This window comes from Rhea americana, unplaced genomic scaffold (genome assembly GCF_003343005.1).
Source record: "Rhea americana isolate MKP2758 unplaced genomic scaffold, rheAme1 scaffold_17, whole genome shotgun sequence".
Classification (NCBI taxonomy): Eukaryota; Metazoa; Chordata; class Aves; order Rheiformes; family Rheidae; genus Rhea; species Rhea americana.
Window position 1 is genome coordinate 814,903 of NW_028185816.1, and position 19,408 is coordinate 834,310.

The window sequence follows — 19,408 nt, forward strand, 5'->3', positions numbered from 1 at the left end:
ATGGAGGTGCTGGGGGTGAGGGCCGGCGGCGCGGGGGACCGGTGGCGAGGCCCCTGTCGGGCTGCTCCTGACCGCCGCGCCTGCTCTTCTTTTGCAGGATGCCCCTGTGGCCATCGCCGTGGCCGTGATAGCGGCGTCCGCCGTGCTGCTCCTGGCCAGACGCGCAGGGCGGAGGAGGAAGGGCCGCGTCACTTTGCGGGACCCGCACGCGAAACGCGCTGGCGCTGCTGGACAAAGAGATGCCGAGCGCCCCGTGCTGCCCCGGGATCGTGGGGGCCAGCCGTCGGCCCGACACACAGGGCGGTTGGTTGGACCGTTGGCCCGGGGTGGGGGCGGACCGTTGCCCTGGGGCGGGGGGCGGTTGGTCGGACCGTTGGCTCCAGGGGGAGGGGGAGGCGCGCGCGGACCGTTGCCGGGGGGCGGTTGGTCGGACCGTTGGCGCCGGGGGAAGGGGGAGACGCGTGGGGGGCGGTTGGGCGGACGGTTGGCGCAGGGAGGGTCTGCTGGCCGCGGTGAGTCGCAGGCTCCTCTGGACTTGGGGGACAGAGAAACCTGCCTTGCCCTCAGAGGGCAGCGGTGGCTGCCCACAGCCGGGGTGAGATGTTACTCCAGGGTAGAGTGGGATTCCTGAAAAAATTTACGCTTGCACTGTAGGYTGCGAGAACTGGGCCTCTTCAGCGTGGGGAAGAGAAGACTGAGGGGGGATCTTATCAATGTGTACAAGTACCTGAAGGGAGGGTGCCAAGGGGACGGGGACAAACTCTTTTCAGTTGTCCGGTGTGACACGACAAGAGGTAGTGGGCAGAAACTGAAGCACAGGAAGTTCTGCCTGAGCGTGAGGGGGAATTTCTTCACTGTGAGAGTGACGGAGCCCTGGCACAGGTTGCCCAGGAAGGTTGTGGAATCTCCTTCTCTGGAGATGAGTTCAAGGCCTGCCTGGATGCAACCCTGTCTAATGTGTTCTAGGTGATGCTGCTTGAGCAGGGGGTTGGACTAGATGATCTTCAGAGGTCCCTTCCAACCTTACTGATTCTGTGATTCTATGATAGTTCTGTAGTTACTTCAAAGAAAGGTTGGGCTGATTTCTCTGTGCATTTAAACTCTAATTTGGAGCCATGTTTCTCCCTTGATTGCTGTCGATGGGAAATGAGCCTAGCAGCCTGTGCTTCTGCGTGTTGTGTCTTGCCTTGGCTGAAAAGTGTGAAATGTGCTTAATGGCCTTGGGTAACAGAGGATTTACATACTTTGGTTACATAAAGATGCTATAGGGATTGCAGAATCAGGCAAGAGTCACTCTTAAGAGGAAAAGACTTGGACTCTAAAACTTATCTTTAAACTTTATTTTGAAAGTCATTTCTGTGTCCTTTCATTGCATACTAACAAAGAAGAGGTTCACCAAAGTATGTCCTGTTGATTTTGAGGGTGACCTCATTCTGTATGTCCTTGTTTTTTTCATTAGGAAATTAGTCACAATACTAAGAAATTCCGGTTTAGGCTACCTTCACTAGATAATGTATTAGGATTGCCTGTAGGTAAATACTGAAACATGTCTCTATTTTTATTTATGATTTTAGGATTTATTMCTTTTCATAGTTCTAGGTCTTCTAACTATCTCTAAAGAAGATGRGAATTTAGGGCTCAGCAAAGCGAGGAGTTAAAAACTGTATCTGAAAGCTGCTGTGTCAGAGAGAAATGTTAGATTTTACATGGGTCATACTTCTTATCTTCCGTGTGCATTTTATTATTGTGTTCAGTTGCCTGGTATAGCTTTAGAATGAGAATAGTGAAACTGAACTGGGGCCTGAGTTACCCACTAGTCAGGACATAAACAAGATGGTGTCTGTCCAGGTTCTTAGTGCTTGTTATTTGCGTTCTGGTTTTGGTCTCTGGTGCCCTCAGTTGGGTTTGTACCTTAGCTGTAGTAATGATAACAGCTAGAAGGTGCTTACAGTAGTATGGCAGTAATATAATAGAGGCCTGAGAAGGTTGCCTAAAGTGTAYTTTTGAGATTGTGCTTGCTGCTCCTATGGTGCTGGCAGTGCTCAGAGTAGCTTGTTGGAAGCTGGTCACGGACATGTTACTGTCAGCTGTACTCATGCTTTTAACTAAAACAGTTGCACTGTTTTAGCAACTCTGCTGACTTGGAAGCTTGTAAATATGCTGTACACAGGCAATGGGGAAAGTGTGATTACTCTATGTAAAAGATACTGCAATATTTGGAGCATTTTCTGTTCATGTATTTACATGTGTTTATATATATGCCTCCAACTTTGGCTTGCTTTCTGTAGCATAAAGTTCATTTCAGTCTAGGATTGGCACAGTTTCTTTACTGTGCCCTGCAAAACTGGTGGCACTAAACCTTGGACCTTAAACTAGCAGTAATTGTCTCTCTTTTTGATCTGCAAAGGTGGCAGATAATACTGGCTTGTTCGTCTGTACTGTGCTTGACAGCTTTGCTTGCTGCATCCAGGTTTGCRCCCTGTGAGCACATCCTTCTTGCATGCTGCCTGTCAAGGGCAGCAGTCTCTTAAGGCTTCCTTCTGGCTTATGTGGAAAAGTGTAATTGGACTGTCTGTGCAACTAGACAAATGGTAAATGAATATGAGAAGTGCTTCACAGTGTGTGTTTGCACTTGTCCCAAGTTTATTCTTAACAACGCAGGAATAAGGTCCTGAAACTTTACACAGGCCAGATGGCTCTCTGGGGATTTTAGCTTTCTGCTTTTTACTAGGATCATTGTGCTAAAAAATAAAGTATTTTCTGATGGTATTGTTCCTGCTTTTTGTTCCTATGTACAACCCTATAGATTAATGCTGTTTGGTTGGGGAGATTACTTTTAGCAAGGTGTTTTAGGACCCTTACTCATCTGAAATAAACAGGTACCTTTAGAGACTGTGTGCTGGAGCATTAGGCTGGTGAATTTGGCACTTTGGGGACACAGTGAGCAGGGGTACAAGTTCAGTGCAGCTGTGGAAGCAGCAGCTGTTAGTTAGGTCATGTTCTTGCAGTTAGGGAGATAGGAGYTGTAGTGGAAGAGTGTGGGTCAAAGGCTTTGTTCATGACATTTTGATGCAAAATCTTTGGGAAAGTTTGCTTTGAGAGGCTGCTGCTATTAGACCACTATACTTACTTTTAATATATATAAACTTAAGCATCCTTACTTTCACTATGTTAATGTACACATGAACAGCAGAATTCAAAGTGTAGACAGTGCTTGTGAATGAGCAACAAACTTTCTGTATCACTATTTTATCATAAATTTCCTACTTTCTAGTATCTTATCCTTGAATCTGTAACRTACTGGTTCTCCTCTGTTTTCCCATGTTCCAGAAATCAAACTGTTCCTGAAGAAAATAGGAGCTGTACTGATGTTTACCAGGCTCAGTAGCAGCACTAACCAAATCCTACTTTTTTATTAGTTAAATATCAAATCTATTTATAGAATAGAAAATCCCACAAAGTATGTGCTATAAAAATGTTACATGGTTGAGTTTCAAGAAAACTTTTACTACAAAAACCCAAATGTTTACACCAGAGGAAGTATAATATGAGGAAGTTAACAAGTAAAATATTGTCCCCTCTGCTAACTGGCTGTTTAAACTGGAAAAAAGATATAGGAGTTACAGTTATTAAATAGATTACTTTTTCAGCAGTACATTATCTGGTGTTAATACATAATACAAAGTAATGTAATGCAAAACAGCATCACAATATAAGTTGAGGATAGCAAAACTTACCATGCCAGACAAAAAATTTTTTGATCATCTATAACAGCCATTGATAACAACTAATAACTCTTAGGGACAAAAATAAGGGAGATTGTAGTTTATTGTGACTGGAGAAAAGAAGAGCTCTTTGGCTCTTACCTGGAGGAGGAGCGTGCACACATGCATGTTTGGTGCATTCTATGATGATAATGTGCTGTGAAAATCATGGATTGTTAAACTATTTACAGAAACTTATTTTCTGTCTAGATTCAGAGGCTAGGTAAAAATAACAGAGAAAAGATGTTTGATACGGCTTTTTTATTGTAAAGATTTTTTCCATCATTGCTTATGTTTAAGGTGTTAAAATACCCGTTTTTCTCTCTTATCCTCTAGGTCTAAAAAAARTTTGAAAATCAGGGATGAAAAATAGATAATCAGATTTTAATTCTTTTTTCTTAGGCCAGCTTGTTTACCTTTCTGCAAAAATCAATGGTAATCTGGTGATCCGAGCCTATACCCCAGTGATGAGACAAAAGGTTGTGTTGATTTAATTATAAAGGTAATTTTTTGTTCCCTTTATATAGATAAATTGCTAACTGGATATGATGACTGCCCAAAGGTACAAAATTCTTTCTGCCTAGAAAGGGAAGTATTATATTTCAGTGAAATGTAGAGCCTTTTTTGGTTGATCTTCTTTCGCGTATAATGGCTTCATGGCAAACCAGTATGTTGCATGTTATCCTTGAAAAGTAAGTTGTGTCTTTTAAATCTCCTGCATGTCACTAAGAGGTAGCTGAGGTAGGGAAAGAGGGAAAGGAATTATTCCTTTGGCAATAATGAAGGAACTTTCCTAGTATTTTTCTGGCAACAAAATAGATAGTGATCACTCTCCCTTAATCATAGAATCAGTAAGGTTGGAAGGGACCTCTGGAGATCATCCAGTCCAACCTCTCTGCTCAGCAGGGTCACCTAGAGCATGTTAGACAGGGTTACATTCAGGCGGGCCTTGAAGATCTCCAGAGAAGGAGACTCCACATCCTCTCTGGGCAACCTGTGCCACTCGCCATGAAGAAATTCCCCCTCAGGTTCAGGCRGAACTTCCTGTGCTTCAGTTTGTACCCATTTTGCCTCTTGTCGTGTCGCATGGGACAACTGAAAATAGTTTCTCCCTGTCCCCTTGACACCCTCCCTTCAGGTACTTRWACACGTTGATGAGATCCCYCCTCAGTCTTCTCTTCCCCAGGCTGAAGAGGCCYAGCTCTCRCAGCYGTTCCTCSTAGGGCAGGTGCTCCAGTCCTCTGATCATCTCTGTAGCCCTATGCTGGACTCTCTCCAGTAGCTCCGTGTCTCTCTTGTACCGGGGAGCCCAGAACTGGACACAGTACTCCAGATGAGGCCTTACCAAGGCTGAGTAGAGGGGCAGAAKCACCTCCCTTGACCTGCTGGCAACACTGTTCCTAATGCACCCCAGGATACCATTGACCTTCCTGGCCACAAGGGCACATTGCTGGCTCAGGGTCAATCTGTCATCCACCAGCACTCCCAGGTCCTTCTCTGCAGAGCTGCTCTCCAGAAGGTCAGCCCCCAGCTCGTACTAGTGCCCAGGGTTATTTCTCCCTAGGTGTGTATTCTCTGCTCCTCGTGTTGGAGGTATTGTGAATTGCTGTTAACTACTTAATATTTCTAATATGCTTTGAAATGTGAAAAAGGTATCACATGGCTGGAGCCTCTGGGAAATTCATGAAAAGAAAAAGATGCAGCAGTGCCATTTTCAGAATAAGAGATTACAGAAATGGGGTAACACAAGGTTATTACTCAAAAACAGTGAAATGAAGACACAGTATGTAATCTGCCTCCCACCTACTCCTATTAGCCAGGCTATTAGCAGAGGGCATAGAAACACAKGCATGAGAAAGCTTTTTACTTATTTAGGCTCCCTTCCGTTGCAAGGGACACACAGATGACAGTAAAGAATGATCTCAATCCCAAATTTCATACCTGCAATGTATTATTTATTCTTCAGTTTGTAATATTGCCTGCAGGAAAGGTAATGGATGACATAATAGAAATTATTTTTACAGGTCTACTACAAAAATGTGAACCCAAATTTCCAGAAGGTGGGAAGGTRTCCCAGTACTTAGATAACATGAAGATTGGGGATGTTATTGACTTCAGAGGGCCAAATGGACTCCTTGTCTATAAAGGGGCAGGTACTGTGACATAATGTGGAAAATGGGAGAGCAAAGGGGAGAAACTTGTACTGGTTATTTTCAGAGATATTTTTTAAGCTTTGACAACTTTGTAGAAAAGAGAAAATCCACATCTCCTGATCTTGACCAGCTGGTTATGATGGGAAAGAGGACTTGTGTACTAAGAATACAGGTACTCTTAGTTCTTTTACTCCTGTGAAAATAATTCACAGGAAGTATAATTGGATCTGAATAATCTGCTGTTGCATATCACTGAGAAGACTGCATTGGAAATAACTCATATATTATATATATATATATACACACACACACACACATATATATATACATATATATATATACACACACACACACACACACAYATATATATATATATATATACACACATATGCACCTTCCAGATGCACCTTAAGCTAGGGAGACTGTGGCCTAAAATGCTCTCTGGGAATCACAGCCTTGCTACTGAATAACCTGCTGACTGATTATTAGATCAGGTTTGAGTTGGTTGGGAGGACATAGTAAGTTTGGAAAAGTAATTATCTTTAAAGATATATGTAAAAGACCAAAAGATTTTGCATTGATCTTAAGAAGGATTTTGCATTCAAAGTTCCTACTTTGGGGGTTAAGTACTCAGTACTCTTTTGAATTAAGAACTTTTACGATGAATAATACACTGAATCCATTATATTTCAGAGGAAACCCATGATACATGTTTTACAGGTGTTTGGTTTTGCTCTGCTTTGTTGCTATAAAGTAGCTAGGAAAGCTTGTTATTAGTTAGAGGTCTCTTACAGATGATTGGATGTGTCAAATGCTTTTCATGTAGGATACTTTTCAGGGGGCTGCTACTTGGTTTGTCTGATTTTCTAAGAATCTTGAAGCAGTGGCACACCTAAGTGTAGAGCAGAAATCAGCAAGGTCTTCTCAATACAGAATACTAGAAGGTAGTCTCCCAGCTGACTGCCAGTGTCAACAGGGTCTCATTAACTGGAAATGAATTACAGTAATAAAGAGTTCAATGAATGCTGCAGTATATCTGATTCTAATCTTTTTAGGTGTTCTTGCCTGATGCTGATTTAGTACAAATCTGTTGAACATGGACACACATAAATGGCTAGATACGTGGTGCTAGTGTTCACATTTACTGAGTGGCTTTCTAGACAGTGATGCGCAAATCCTTGAGTCCCTGTTACACAGCGTAATTTRTAACAGTAATTGTTCAAAGCTAGGATTGGATATACAGAGACATAAAGTAGTTTCTACCCTTTGCACTTAATGTTGTACTGAGCACGTTTGGTATTTCCAGAAGATCTGTCCTAATTAGTTAATTGGTAGGCAGTAGTGTTTTAATCGTGTGGAAGCTTTCCAATTTTTCCAATTTTTAGGGGGGAAGTTACTTTACTTACAGGTTTTAAATATTTCTTCTAGGTACGTTTTTTTTTAATCAAGCCTGATAAGAAGTCTGAAGCACAAAAGACGTTTGTAAAACRTCTTGGGATGATAGCTGGAGGAACAGGTAAAACTATTCTCATCAAATGGAGGGTGGCTTTAGGGAATGAAATGGTCTTCATAAATGCTTGTGAGGAGCATCAAACACTCTGTAATTTGGTAGCAGATGGTAGCAGATCACTTTCCTGGTCACAGTCTAAGCTGTTCTCTAACACTACTTGTACTGCTGAATGGATTTGATGCTTGAGTCAAAGTCATGTTGCTTAGCAGCTGATTGCCCAGTGGATTTCCTCTCTCTTTAATCCTGAGAGATTCAGAATCCAGCTTGTATTTCTTTTCACAAGTGTTTGATATTGGGGCATTCTGATGGTTTGAACTCTGCTAGGAGGTAGCACAGGGTTTTCAGTCTTGATTTACTCTGTGATCTCTGGAAGTCACTTCACCCACCTCTCCAAGCTTTGGTCTCAATGAGAAAAAATATTTTATGAGTATGTTTTGAGGTTACTGTATGTGATAAAGAATGCTGAAGAGGGAAGCCCTAAGTACAAGCATTGATTTTTGTTGTTGTTTTTGAAACTGTTTGTAATAACAAAACCTCCAAACCTCTATATCTGGCATGGACTAGATGTTCAGAAGTATGTAATCTTGTAAAGAATAAGCTCCCAGTGAAGGAAGGAAACAGTAAGACTTGAAACTGTAGCCTTACATGAGCCAAAGGAAATGCTTATTTTTAAACTCCTTTATTTTGGATAGGAATAACTCCTATGTTGCAGTTGATCCATCAGATCACAAAGGATCCTAAGGACTCCACCTTCTTTTTGCTAATCAGGTGAATATACTGAATCTTTTGTTTGTCCTTCTTTAGTGCCCCCCTTTTTTTGCTGTCCCCCCCTTTTTTGCTGCCCTTTGTGCTTTTGAAACTGATATGACATTGAACCCTGGAAGAAATACTACTCAGCATGCAGTGTACTCTTCAAGAGTTCTTCTGGACCTATGTTCAGTCATCCATTTGTGACAAAATATGACCTGAGATGGTGTATTTAAAATGACTGGTACAGGGGGGGAGAGGCAAGAACTCGTTATTATGTAAGTAAGTTCTTATTATATTGTCTTGGGTTAAAATGACTGAAGAAGGAGAAACTGAATCAGAAAATTATCCACAAAGCCCTCTATAAATACTGCATAGTGCTGTCGTAGTTTCCACAATCACCTTTCATTTATTTTTTCATATTGTTCCTTATAGTTTCATTTATACTCGCTAATTCCTGTATTGGAAGAGACAGTGTGAACAGATCCTTATCCATCAATTCATCTTACTCCTTTCATATGGAGTAATGCTCATAATCTGAATTTACAAACAAGTTTTATASTGTATTGTGTAAGGGGGGAAAAAACCACTTTGTTTGGATGAGCTATTGTTGGCATTTTTCTTGCCAAATGCTAGCTGAGCTCRTATTACAGAGCATCTTGAGATAGTTTGGAACTAAATAGTTGTCTTTTTTTGCAGACAGAAAAAGACATATTACTGAGAGGCAAGCTAGAAGACATCACGAAGATGCATCCTGATCAGTTCACACTGTAATATACACTGGACAGACCTCCACAGGGTAGGCTACTGGTACACACTGAGGATGCCTCTGCTCCTCACTGTATGAAAGCCACAGTTTGACTTTTGTTCAAGTGGTTATTACTATAATATCTTCTAGTCTTACACTATCTTTAAAAACAACAGGCTCCTCACCACCACCACCAAAAGACCCTCAGAAACAAACTCCAACACCACATCTGGCTACCTAAACCAGGTAGGCCGGGTAGATCTAATGATTAACCTTCTTTGGATGAGACCTATGTTACTCAGTGGATTTTTGGATGCATTTTGTAAGTGTCAAGTTTTTTGGACTTTGCAACAAAAGTTACAGTTTTGCTTTGGACTCCCCTTTCCAGAGCTGAATCAGGTTATGTTAACATTTTGTTTAATTAAATTGCTTAATACTTGAAAAACATCACATGTACATCTTTGTGTTTTGCCACAGCCTAGGTTAGATTCTGAAGCGATACAGTTGTCATGCTTATAGGTTAAAAGCACTATGGGCTGGTGTTGCACTGTATTGGAAGTGGAAGGAGAAGCAGAAATCTACTGAATCACTTTTGGAATGTGGACATTCAAAGTCACATGTTGTAAGTAAGTGAGCTGAGTTTTTATATAACTGTTTGACATAAGAACAGCCAGAGTCAAACCAAAGATCTGTACCTTTGTCAGTAATGGCCGCATGTAAATGCATGAGGAAGAGCAATCAACAGGATCTGATCCTCTTGAAGTCCTCGGCTGTTCTCAGTTCTGAGCCAAATATATATCTACATATATGGACAGTGGACAATGTCAGTGAACTTCTTTTCTATGGATTTACTGTATCTTCCTCAGAGCCAACATGAACTTTAGGCAGTCTGTTAGGGATTTACTTCTGTGTGAAGAATGACTTATTGTTTGCTTTTGCCTCCTCTTGTGTTGGAAGAGCATGTGAACAGATCCCTCCCAGCCCTCTGTATGCCACTCATTTTACATATGTCTATCATATCGCATCCTACAGTCTCTTCTGTACTGAAAAATGATGGCATTCCCCACATAGTAGTGATTCCATACCTTTACTCAACCTTGCTGTTAGTCTRTGAACCTTTTCCAGCTCTGCTATGTCCTTTCTTGAGATGATAAGATCAGAATTGCATGCAGTAGTGAAGACATGGGCAAAGTGTGTTTTTACTTTGACATGTTTATGTTCTCTTGTCCTATCATAATACTACTTAACGTTTGATTTGTATTTTGCCTGCTGCTGTTTTCATAACCCCCAACAAACTGCTCCTGATAAATTGGCCTAGAATGCACAGTTTTATATAAGAAGATAGGATTATTTTTCCTACCTACTTGGCTTGCTTAAAATGGCAGATAGAAGGTATTACAGCTTGAAGTAATTTTATATACATATATATTTTTCATCAGTTCTTTGAACTGAAAACTTCTATCAAAATATGTCAGCTCACCACTGGATCTCTTTTCCAGGTTTTTACAAATGCGTTGAATGGCAGAGGCTTCAATATCTGTCCCTCTACACCTTCCCCTGGATGACCTCTTTCCACTGTGAAAGCTAATTTGTTCTTCATGTTTATTCCTCCCTGCAGACTAATTTCTGTTAAGTCTGATTCTTTTTTCACAGAAGGAGCATCGTGTGTTCTGAAAGCCTGCATATAGACCGTTATCAACCAGATCATTGTTACCTCATTCTTGTTATTTTCAAATGGGACCACCAGGTTTGAGCTTGGTGAGCAATATAATTTTTATCTTTGTTTATATTGATGCGGTGTAACTAACTGTACTGATTCTTCAGCTATTTGTGAATACAATACACAAACTTAAGAATAAGATTCTGACTGTACAAAGAAAGATTCAGATTAATAGTGTAATTTCTTTGTTTCAGACTGGAAGTACAGTTCAGGCTTCATCACTGCAGACATGATTAGAACCCACCTCCCTTCCCCTGGCAAGGAGACACTCATTCTGATGTGTGGGCCACCACCTATGATTCACTTCACATGTCAGCCCAACCTGGACAAACTAGGCTATCCCAACAGCAGCGCATTTGCTTGTTAACAAACACTGATGTCAAGTGCTACCCTTTTCRTAAGTAAGTACTGCATATTTTCAACTTGAACAATGGGTATGTAACAGTGCATTTTTTTCCCATTTCAATTTCTGTTTTAGCTGCATAATTACTTTCAACTGTTTTAGTACTAAGAAATTCAGAAATAATCTTAAATTCTGTGCGAGAATTTAGACTAACTTTGTAAGTTAGTATGAAATGTTACRTCTCTAATTAACTCTGACCTACCTATCCAATTATACTTAAAAGTTCTCACAAAGATGAAACCATTGGTTGTTAATTGGGTATGGAATTTTGGACAGTGGGGTTGTCCCTGGCCTAGGATTACAGGACTGTGCTCTACAGATAATTCTTTACTGCATCCCTGCGAAAGTGAGATCAAAGAGGAATCTTTTTTAAAAATGTTATTTTGTAGTCTTTTACCTGGGACTAGGCAAGAAGTTTTAGTATATCACTGAGAAGTGCCTGAACAGAATTTATGTAATGGGCAAATTGCTTTAGTAGTATAATGGAAATGTTCTTTAGTGTGAAATTTATTTAGGAGGACTATATAATTTCATGCTGTCTTTAACAGCATGTTAGAACAACAGACTGTTGTCTTAGCTAAACAGTCATTGCTGACTACCTGTGGAAGGTCTGGGCTGCATTTACAGACATAAATATACAGTGATGTTGCATCATTTGAATGTTTTTCTTTCTTTACAAAGGTAGTGGTTGCTCTTTTGGCAGTTTCAGAAATTTCCTTTGCTTTAGAGAACACAGTGCTTCTTCCTTCCTATTGTCAGTTATGGCAAGTAAGTCAAACTCGTTTTTCATCTCAGTGTTTTCACCATATAGCATTTGATTTTTTTTTCACCTTCAGTACCTGCAGTACAGCACATCCATACTCAGGGATTATTTTATACTACATTTGCTTTAAGGTCTGAAAAAAATCCCTGTGACAGGAAGCTTATTTCTTCAGATGCTAAGGCACACATTTACTAAATATTTTTATTCATCTGAAGCAAAGCCAACAGACTTTACTAGCTAAAGTTTGGCATATAGTTTGGTACTTCATCAATTACATTTGTAGTAAAAATACAAAGAATACAAAGAAAAGGGATTCACTTCTGTTTAGGTTCAGATCCATTCTGTCCCCAATAAGATACCGGTCATTCATACTTGTGTTAGCATCATTACACAGTCAGCCAAGAGAGGGAGGAACATCCAGAATTTATTCTTAACAGTTAAAAAATTAAACTTTTTTATCTTACAATATGCTAATTAAGATTTCTTACTATATATAAGGAGGAGCAAATCAAAAATTGTGTAGATTGAATATTCACAGCCAAGTTAATACAATGATACAGTGAGTTACAAATACTAGATCAAAACTGCTGGAGTATCCCAGTGATATGAAGGCTGTCCCAGTCAGAGCAGCTTATTCTATTTATTATACTTCAAATAAGTAAGTCAGTCTGCTGATAAATTAACCTGATTGATAGATTATTTTAAATGCCTACAGTATGTGATCTAGTAACTAGTGTTGATTGCATTAATGAACTAGAAATGTAAATTGACTGGTATGTTTAATACCATTTAGTAGATGTTTTTAGTCAGCTGATGCATGTAGACTGATTTCTGATTCCTTTGGATTTTCAATTATTACTTCATCTTAGTGACTGAAAAATAAGCGTTAATTCTAACTCTTTGGACAACAAAAATGACAAAAAAGATCATGTGTTTAACTTTTAAAATCTGATTTTATAGTGCAAGATCTGTCGTGAAAGGTTTATACAGTGAGGGATAGGTATCTTTAAGAAGACCTGTTGATAGCTCTCAAAGAGCCCTTGCTGCATACTCTGAACAGTACCTGAGATTTCCCATTTATTGGAAAGGGTTGTGGTTAGTAGTCTACATGTCCTCAGGCTATTTTAATATGTAAATTGACTACCTGCAGCCAGAAAGGAAAGTGTAATGCAAAGCAGCTATATACATACTTGCTCTTTGCTTTACCGTCAGATTTCTTTTCTGGCTTTTCGCTACTTACTAAGATACGTTGTTGGTACCTTATTAATACACTTGACAGGCGCATGTCAAACAAGGCCATGAGTGATTGATGCCATAAAGGAATTACTTTCACCCTTGAAAATTATTAAGTTGCAGGCTATATTTTCTTCTGTTACAAAACTGCAGTGCGGCCTACCTCAGTAGAAAAGCAGCAGATCTATTTTGCAGGTGTTTTTAAAAGAAATCACCTTTTGTTTCCCTAAGGTAGTAGCCTGATGTTCCCTAGTCACATTTTACACATCACAGCACAACAGTATTTGTCTCCTATTGCTAAATAAAGCATGTACTCTATGAAAACCTACCTGTAGCTGGAGTGAAAAAGAGAACTGAAAGTTTAACTAATATTGCTTACAAAAACATCCCCAATTCTCATGCAAAAGTTGCAGAATGTTTCTACTGCTATCTCCAGTCTTGAAGGCTGTTTATAGTCATGTTTAATTAGTAATAACTACAGAAAAACAGCAGGTTAATTATCATCCCTGTCTTTCTGTGAACTAGTGCCATGTTTCCTACTAGCCAGATGGTAGGCTCASAGTACTTTCTCAACTGCTCAGAAGGCTCATACGAGCATCCTGATACTGGTACGTGTGCCTTAGTACAAGCCATCTTAGACAAAATGTTAAAGAACAGGAAGAACCTATTCAGTTGTTCTGGTTAAAGAAGGAACTGTTATCAGTTAAATAACTGATCATACTACACATTCTGTTGCGCTTACTCCACAGGAGAGCAGTTACCACCATTCCGATGTTTTTAAATGCAGACTATGTTAGCTGAGTGTTGCAGTTGCTCCTTGATCACAAACATGTTGGTACACATTTAAAAATCGCACAATTAAAAAAATTCAAAGAGGAGATAGTTCTGAGGTCCATCAGTTTTCCAGGTAGTCCTAAAGTTAACATTACATTTCCTGTTGCATTTGTTCAGTACCTTTTACCTTTTGAGTTKGGTAATAATCCATGAACACGATTGCCATCCTCTTCCTGATAAAATCAAGGGCTTGATGAATATTCTGTATGCTATACTCAGACAACAAGAGGGCAGGGCATGTGCCAGTAATGATAGGGATGCAAAATTAAAATCCTTCTACAGGAAAGAGTCTCCGTCCAGACTGCAGTAACAGTTTGGTAAACCATTACAGCTGCACTCCCTAGCACCTGTCTGAATTTCTAAAGGTAGCTGTGATGATAGCCTGCAGGATACAATAGAGTATTAATGATTCCTGCATTGAAAGTTTATTATAAAAATACCAAATTATAAAAGACCTTTCATGTAACAGTACATAAACATACCATGTAAAAGACGATGGAATAAAAAGGTAGAATGTTTTGCCAGTCTTGGCTTTCCAGACTCTGCATAGGAAACAATTTTGCACCACTTTTCTTTCCTAACACCTATTTCATATTACATAGTAGGGAAAACTGTGTGGAGGAGAGTTACCTGTAAAGAGTTGCTACATTAGCCATATTAGATGTCTCATTGGCAGAAAAGAGCTAAACTTTTCTGCAMCACAGCATCAAGCTTCTCCGGGCCACTCTTCTGGACAGGCATGAGGTATTAGTGGTGTTGGTCATGTTGAAATATCATCTCCAGTCTTCAAAGGTAGGTGTTAAAAATCTGTTGTCATTCAGCATTTCATCTTGGCTTAACATATTCTGAGAAAACACAAAAGGATGTGAACCAGTAAGAATAGTCAGCTAAGAGGCCTATGGTTTGCTAAAGAAATCCAACTGTAATGAGAGCTGATTCACAACAGAGGGGGTTAGAGCCACATAAAATTAAAAGGAATCTCTTGAATGCAGCCTAAAATCACGAAACTATTAACTTCAGCAAATCTCAGTGTGTGTGACATGTGACTCAACTATGTTATATAATTGTTCATTATACCTTTCAGTGAATTATTATTATTATTCTTTTAAATCAGCTGCTATTGAGTTAGGAATCAATGTAGTGATTTCTTTTTCATGGTATTTTAACTCATACAAATCATCATCAAGTCTATACCTCTTTGCAAGACTCTGCTTTGACTGAGGCATGGATCAGTTGTTACTTACAGAAATGTTTGAAAAATTATGTACCAGTAATAGCCATGTTTGCATTTAATTATAAGCATTTAAGGTGGATAAATATCTGTTGCTGGGTCTAAGAAACAAGCAGAGTTCACAAAGACTTAAAATAAGGCTACATTAATCATACTTTTCTGCAATTTAGAAGTGAAAACTTTTTTGGACTGTGACAGTGCAGCTATAATGAGGTATGCAACAAGAGTGCTGACCCATTTACTCTTTCTTAAGCACCACCAATAACAATCAAATCTCACTGAAACATTCTAGCAGAATGCATTTGTGACATTAAAACAAGAGTGGATTGGTACATACCGTAAGATTGTTTATGCCTTGAGAAAGAGCCCCTATTTGCATTACTGTTCCTTCTGAATGTTCCATCTGTAAAAGTATTCAGCAACTAGATCAAATCAGACATGTGCAATTTTATTCACTCTACATGCGTGTTCAAGGAGGTATCTCTGACTTTGAAATGCACAGAAATCAGAGATTTTTCAAGTACTACAATTTCATTTGTAAAGTTACACATTAACAAAAATACCTTCATGCTGTGAAGTAGGTGAAAATGCATTTATGATGGGCAGAGTGAATCCTGATTTGGACAGACCTATTTTGTGAAACTAGAGATGTAATTCACACAAGAAAATAAATAGCTTAACTGATATTATCATTGAAGAGTAATATTTTCCAGAAGATGAAAAACTTACTTACTTCAGATACTTTTGATAGTCTTCCCCTACATAGACAGACAATTTTAAATCCTTCGTGACACAGTCCTACCAATCCTTACATTAAAGAAAGAGCATCAGTTCTAGGGCATCRTGGTTTCACTACATCATCACATGCTTAGAAATCTTGCCTAATTGAAAGACTATTGTCATAATGAAAAATACAATATTTYTCTAAAACTTGTGCAACTGCATGTAACAAGCAATAGGCTCAAAGTTAACACACTCACATACGCTGCTAAGCTGTGTAACTGGACATCCATACTAAAGTATAGTATGTCTGTTCAAAACCATCAGGATTTGGTACTCTACTTAAAAACAGCACTTTATTTTACTAACATGATGTACATTGAAAAAGACAGTGGTTAGATAATGAAAATGCAATGTTAGATGCAGTATACCATGCAAATGAAAAGATGACCTTCACAGTTAGTCTTTTCAATTTTGTGACCATTCTTCATTAGATTTAAAATGTCATATCTCACTTACGGTCGCCGGAGATATGAGAGTTTACCCAAGCTGCCTCCAATTCTTGTGTGTTAACAAAGTTCACACAAGCCTCTAGGGGTTCCATTTTTCAGGGTTTACATCCCTTTACACAAAATTCTGCAGCAAACTTGAATGAAGCTTCATAGGTTTTAGTCTTCATTATTTATCTGTATGATGTCTAGACACGCTTTCACTACTGGATAACAAAACTGAATTATTCAGTTATTGGTTTATTCATATTTTTCATTACTGATGCATTGTTTTTATATATACTGTTTAAGCATAATTTCCCACTGTACTTAATGAAAGAATTCAGTTGGACACATTAATATCTGTTGAAAATATACAGTCCAGATCTACTTTAATATATAACTTGATACTTCTGTACAAATCAGTCTGAATAAATTTATTACATTAAAACCACCCATAAAGATATATATATATATATATATATATATATATATATATATATATATATATATAAAAAAGTTGTCATACTCATAGATTAGGAAAACAGGAAGCACAAAAGTCTTGTGTTTACTGCAGCCTCCACTTTAAGTATCAAAATACATTGATCTTCATAGTGTAAAGGTGTTATAGACCTGAAAAAGGGCTTGAAGATAGATGAGTTTATGCTTATGTTGATTTAAAAAAAATTACCCTGACCTCCTCAGTATAGAACTCTTTTCAAGTGTCCATACCCAGTACTTTCTCAATGAGTTCATGCGGATGTAGCAGATATGCTAGGTGCTAGCGCTAGGTTATTTGCAAGCTTTGGAATGCATGGAGAGGATGAGATGAGAATGGCATCAGTCTGTTTGTCCCACCTGATCCAGTTTATCCAGTTCCCTATCAGTGAATGGACTAAGTCCTTTGTATCCACCATAGTTCTTTTGAGTACCATTGGTAGCACCTGAATTTGTATCCATAGGACAAATGTAATCTGTTGATTCATCAAATTTCTTTTTTCTTAAGTTTCCAAAATGTGAAAATCCAAGTTTCTTTGGCTAAAATGGAAGACAACAAGTTTAAAACAGGARGAGTTAGGCTGTTCTTTACACATTCAATTTCATCTCCTTTTTGATTTACTGCTATACTTTAACTAAAGTAAGTAGATTCTGTACTAAACATTTAATTGTTTTCAAATTGGAAGTTGCAGTTAATTTTAAATTCATTTATATGAAGTTTCTGTCTAAGAAAAGACAGAAGAGATTGTATGCTTATTTCAAAAGCAGATTTAAACAGATACAAATTGAATGTTTTGATATTTAGAACTAAGGGAAGTTTAAAATCTCTCTCAGAACTGATCTTTCCCCTCCCATGTTTGTCCCTTATTTTCTTTATGAGAGAGGGAAAAGTAGAGAAAAAAAAATCCATTTTAGAAAGCAGAATATACCCGAACTTTGGCAGTGGTGGTTAGAGGTGTGTATGCTGTTGACTCCACTATTTCTCTCTTTTCTTGTTGTGCCTCTGGTCCAATTAATACATTAAAATTGGTGGTTAGATGGCGTCGTAGTAGGGTCTTTTGAGGTGGAATGTTCAGCAGCATTGCCAGCGTGTCTCCATTGAACCGAGGTTCAAGAATCTATTAAAAAAGGTCAAAAGATTTATTTTTTATATGCTTAAATAGTCACAATGGTAAACCATTACAGTGCTTATGAGAGAAATTTCTCTTATAACTCCCTAGTGATAGCAAGGATTGGAAAGAGAAATGCATGAAAATAAACACCACCTTTCCAACTATTTGAACAAAATTGTTTTCAGAATTTTCTGCTCTACTTTTACTGTTGTATTACTCTGAGAATATAAACTTAATCTCAGAACAATTTTTTCTATTTAATTTTTGCAAAAAATCCAAGGCACTAGAATCACAGTATTTCAGAACTCTGACTTAACATGCAGTATGTGTAGTTTAGTATTGAATCCAAACAAATTCTCATTCCTGATTGCTGGCGAGACTGCTGCAGATTGAAGACTATTATTTACTGTGGCAGGCTGTTGGCTCAGAATTCTGTTCAAACCATTTAAACAAACTCTTATTGATAAAGTATCACTAAGTAATTTTCCCATTGTACAACTTTTTAAAAGCATATTCCTGTTATTATTAAACACTTGTACACTGCTCAGCTTTGACTATAAAAAAAAAACGTTCCATCAGTTTCTTTTTTATATGCATGGATCAGATCCAGAGACTCTTAAGTCCTGATCATGCTGTCAGATTGCAAATGTCTGTATTTGTTTCTTCCTGCTTGACACACACAAGATAAATTTTGTAGTACAGTCTGTCAGGTTTAAATACACATGCAGTAAAACGTTTAAAAGAATTCTCACAATGAGGCCACCATGCACTCCGCTTCCTCGAAGATTTGGTGCATATTCTGCCAGATCTACTGATCTGAGCCATTCCATCACTCTGTGATTCGACCACTGAACTACTTCAGAAGGTGAAACGTTATTCTGTTAAGGTAACCAGAAAAAATGATGACAGTATAGCCTGCTCTGTCAGTGCACATTCTCATTATCTGTCCTCAGTTCAGATATAAATGCACTGTTATTTTTCTTCCCTAATTAGCAATATTTCTCCAATTCTCAAGTATTGATTTTGTTCAAAGCCACTCTCAAACATCCTCTGATGAGACAGTAGGCATATTCTAGTATGGATGAAACCCGTCATTCTGCATCAAATAGTAGAACATGGTCACTATAGATGCAGGTGGAGAAAAAGCATTTTGAAATCAGCATCATTATCAAGTTATTTAATAGGAAGACTAAGAATAAGCTATGCTGACCAAGTAAGACAAAAATCTTTCATTCTGACAATTTAATTAGACAAGCCAAAGAAAAAGCATTCCAAATTATTCTCTTAATATTTGAACAAACTAGAAATTATTTGTTCAACTTCAAGAAGAGGGGAATGCATGAGGTTCAAACAATAAGAGGCTCAAGCACTTACTTATAACTGGAATAGATTTGTTATCAGTGAGTGTGCTGTATATGTCAGAGATGGAAAGTGATGTACCTATTGCTTTTGAGGCTATATATAATAATACTCTAATCACTGGG

The 19,408-nt window shown here is 38.5% G+C and overlaps 2 protein-coding genes across 5 annotated transcripts in view; one reads left to right on the top strand and one right to left on the bottom strand.

The window, feature by feature from the left end:
* Positions 1 to 11,049, top strand: CYB5R2 (cytochrome b5 reductase 2). Its single transcript, XM_085300976.1, is given in 11 exon segments — positions 1 to 303; positions 1,460 to 1,532; positions 4,167 to 4,226; positions 4,229 to 4,266; positions 5,789 to 5,804; positions 5,807 to 5,889; positions 5,891 to 5,917; positions 7,346 to 7,433; positions 8,120 to 8,195; positions 8,858 to 8,973; positions 10,837 to 11,049. Coding segments are annotated over 11 exon segments (1,053 nt in total). The 3' UTR covers positions 11,010 to 11,049.
* Positions 11,050 to 12,013: 964 nt separating this feature from the next.
* PPFIBP2 (PPFIB scaffold protein 2) overlaps positions 12,014 to 19,408 on the bottom strand; it is an 89,398-nt gene continuing 82,003 nt past the window's right edge. For 2 of the 4 annotated variants that reach the window (XM_085300837.1, XM_085300836.1), the window contains 5 exons: positions 18,677 to 18,802; positions 17,742 to 17,930; positions 17,173 to 17,352; positions 15,444 to 15,509; positions 12,017 to 14,720 (listed from right to left, as the gene is read on the bottom strand). In XM_085300837.1, the coding sequence (XP_085156963.1) occupies positions 14,649 to 14,720; positions 15,444 to 15,509; positions 17,173 to 17,352; positions 17,742 to 17,930; positions 18,677 to 18,802 (633 nt within the window). In that variant the 3' untranslated portion in view covers positions 12,017 to 14,648. Of the gene's footprint in view, positions 14,721 to 15,443; positions 15,510 to 17,172; positions 17,353 to 17,741; positions 17,931 to 18,676; positions 18,803 to 19,408 lie in introns of all 4 variants that reach the window. The other 2 variants (XM_085300839.1, XM_085300838.1) reach the window with 2 other exon arrangements.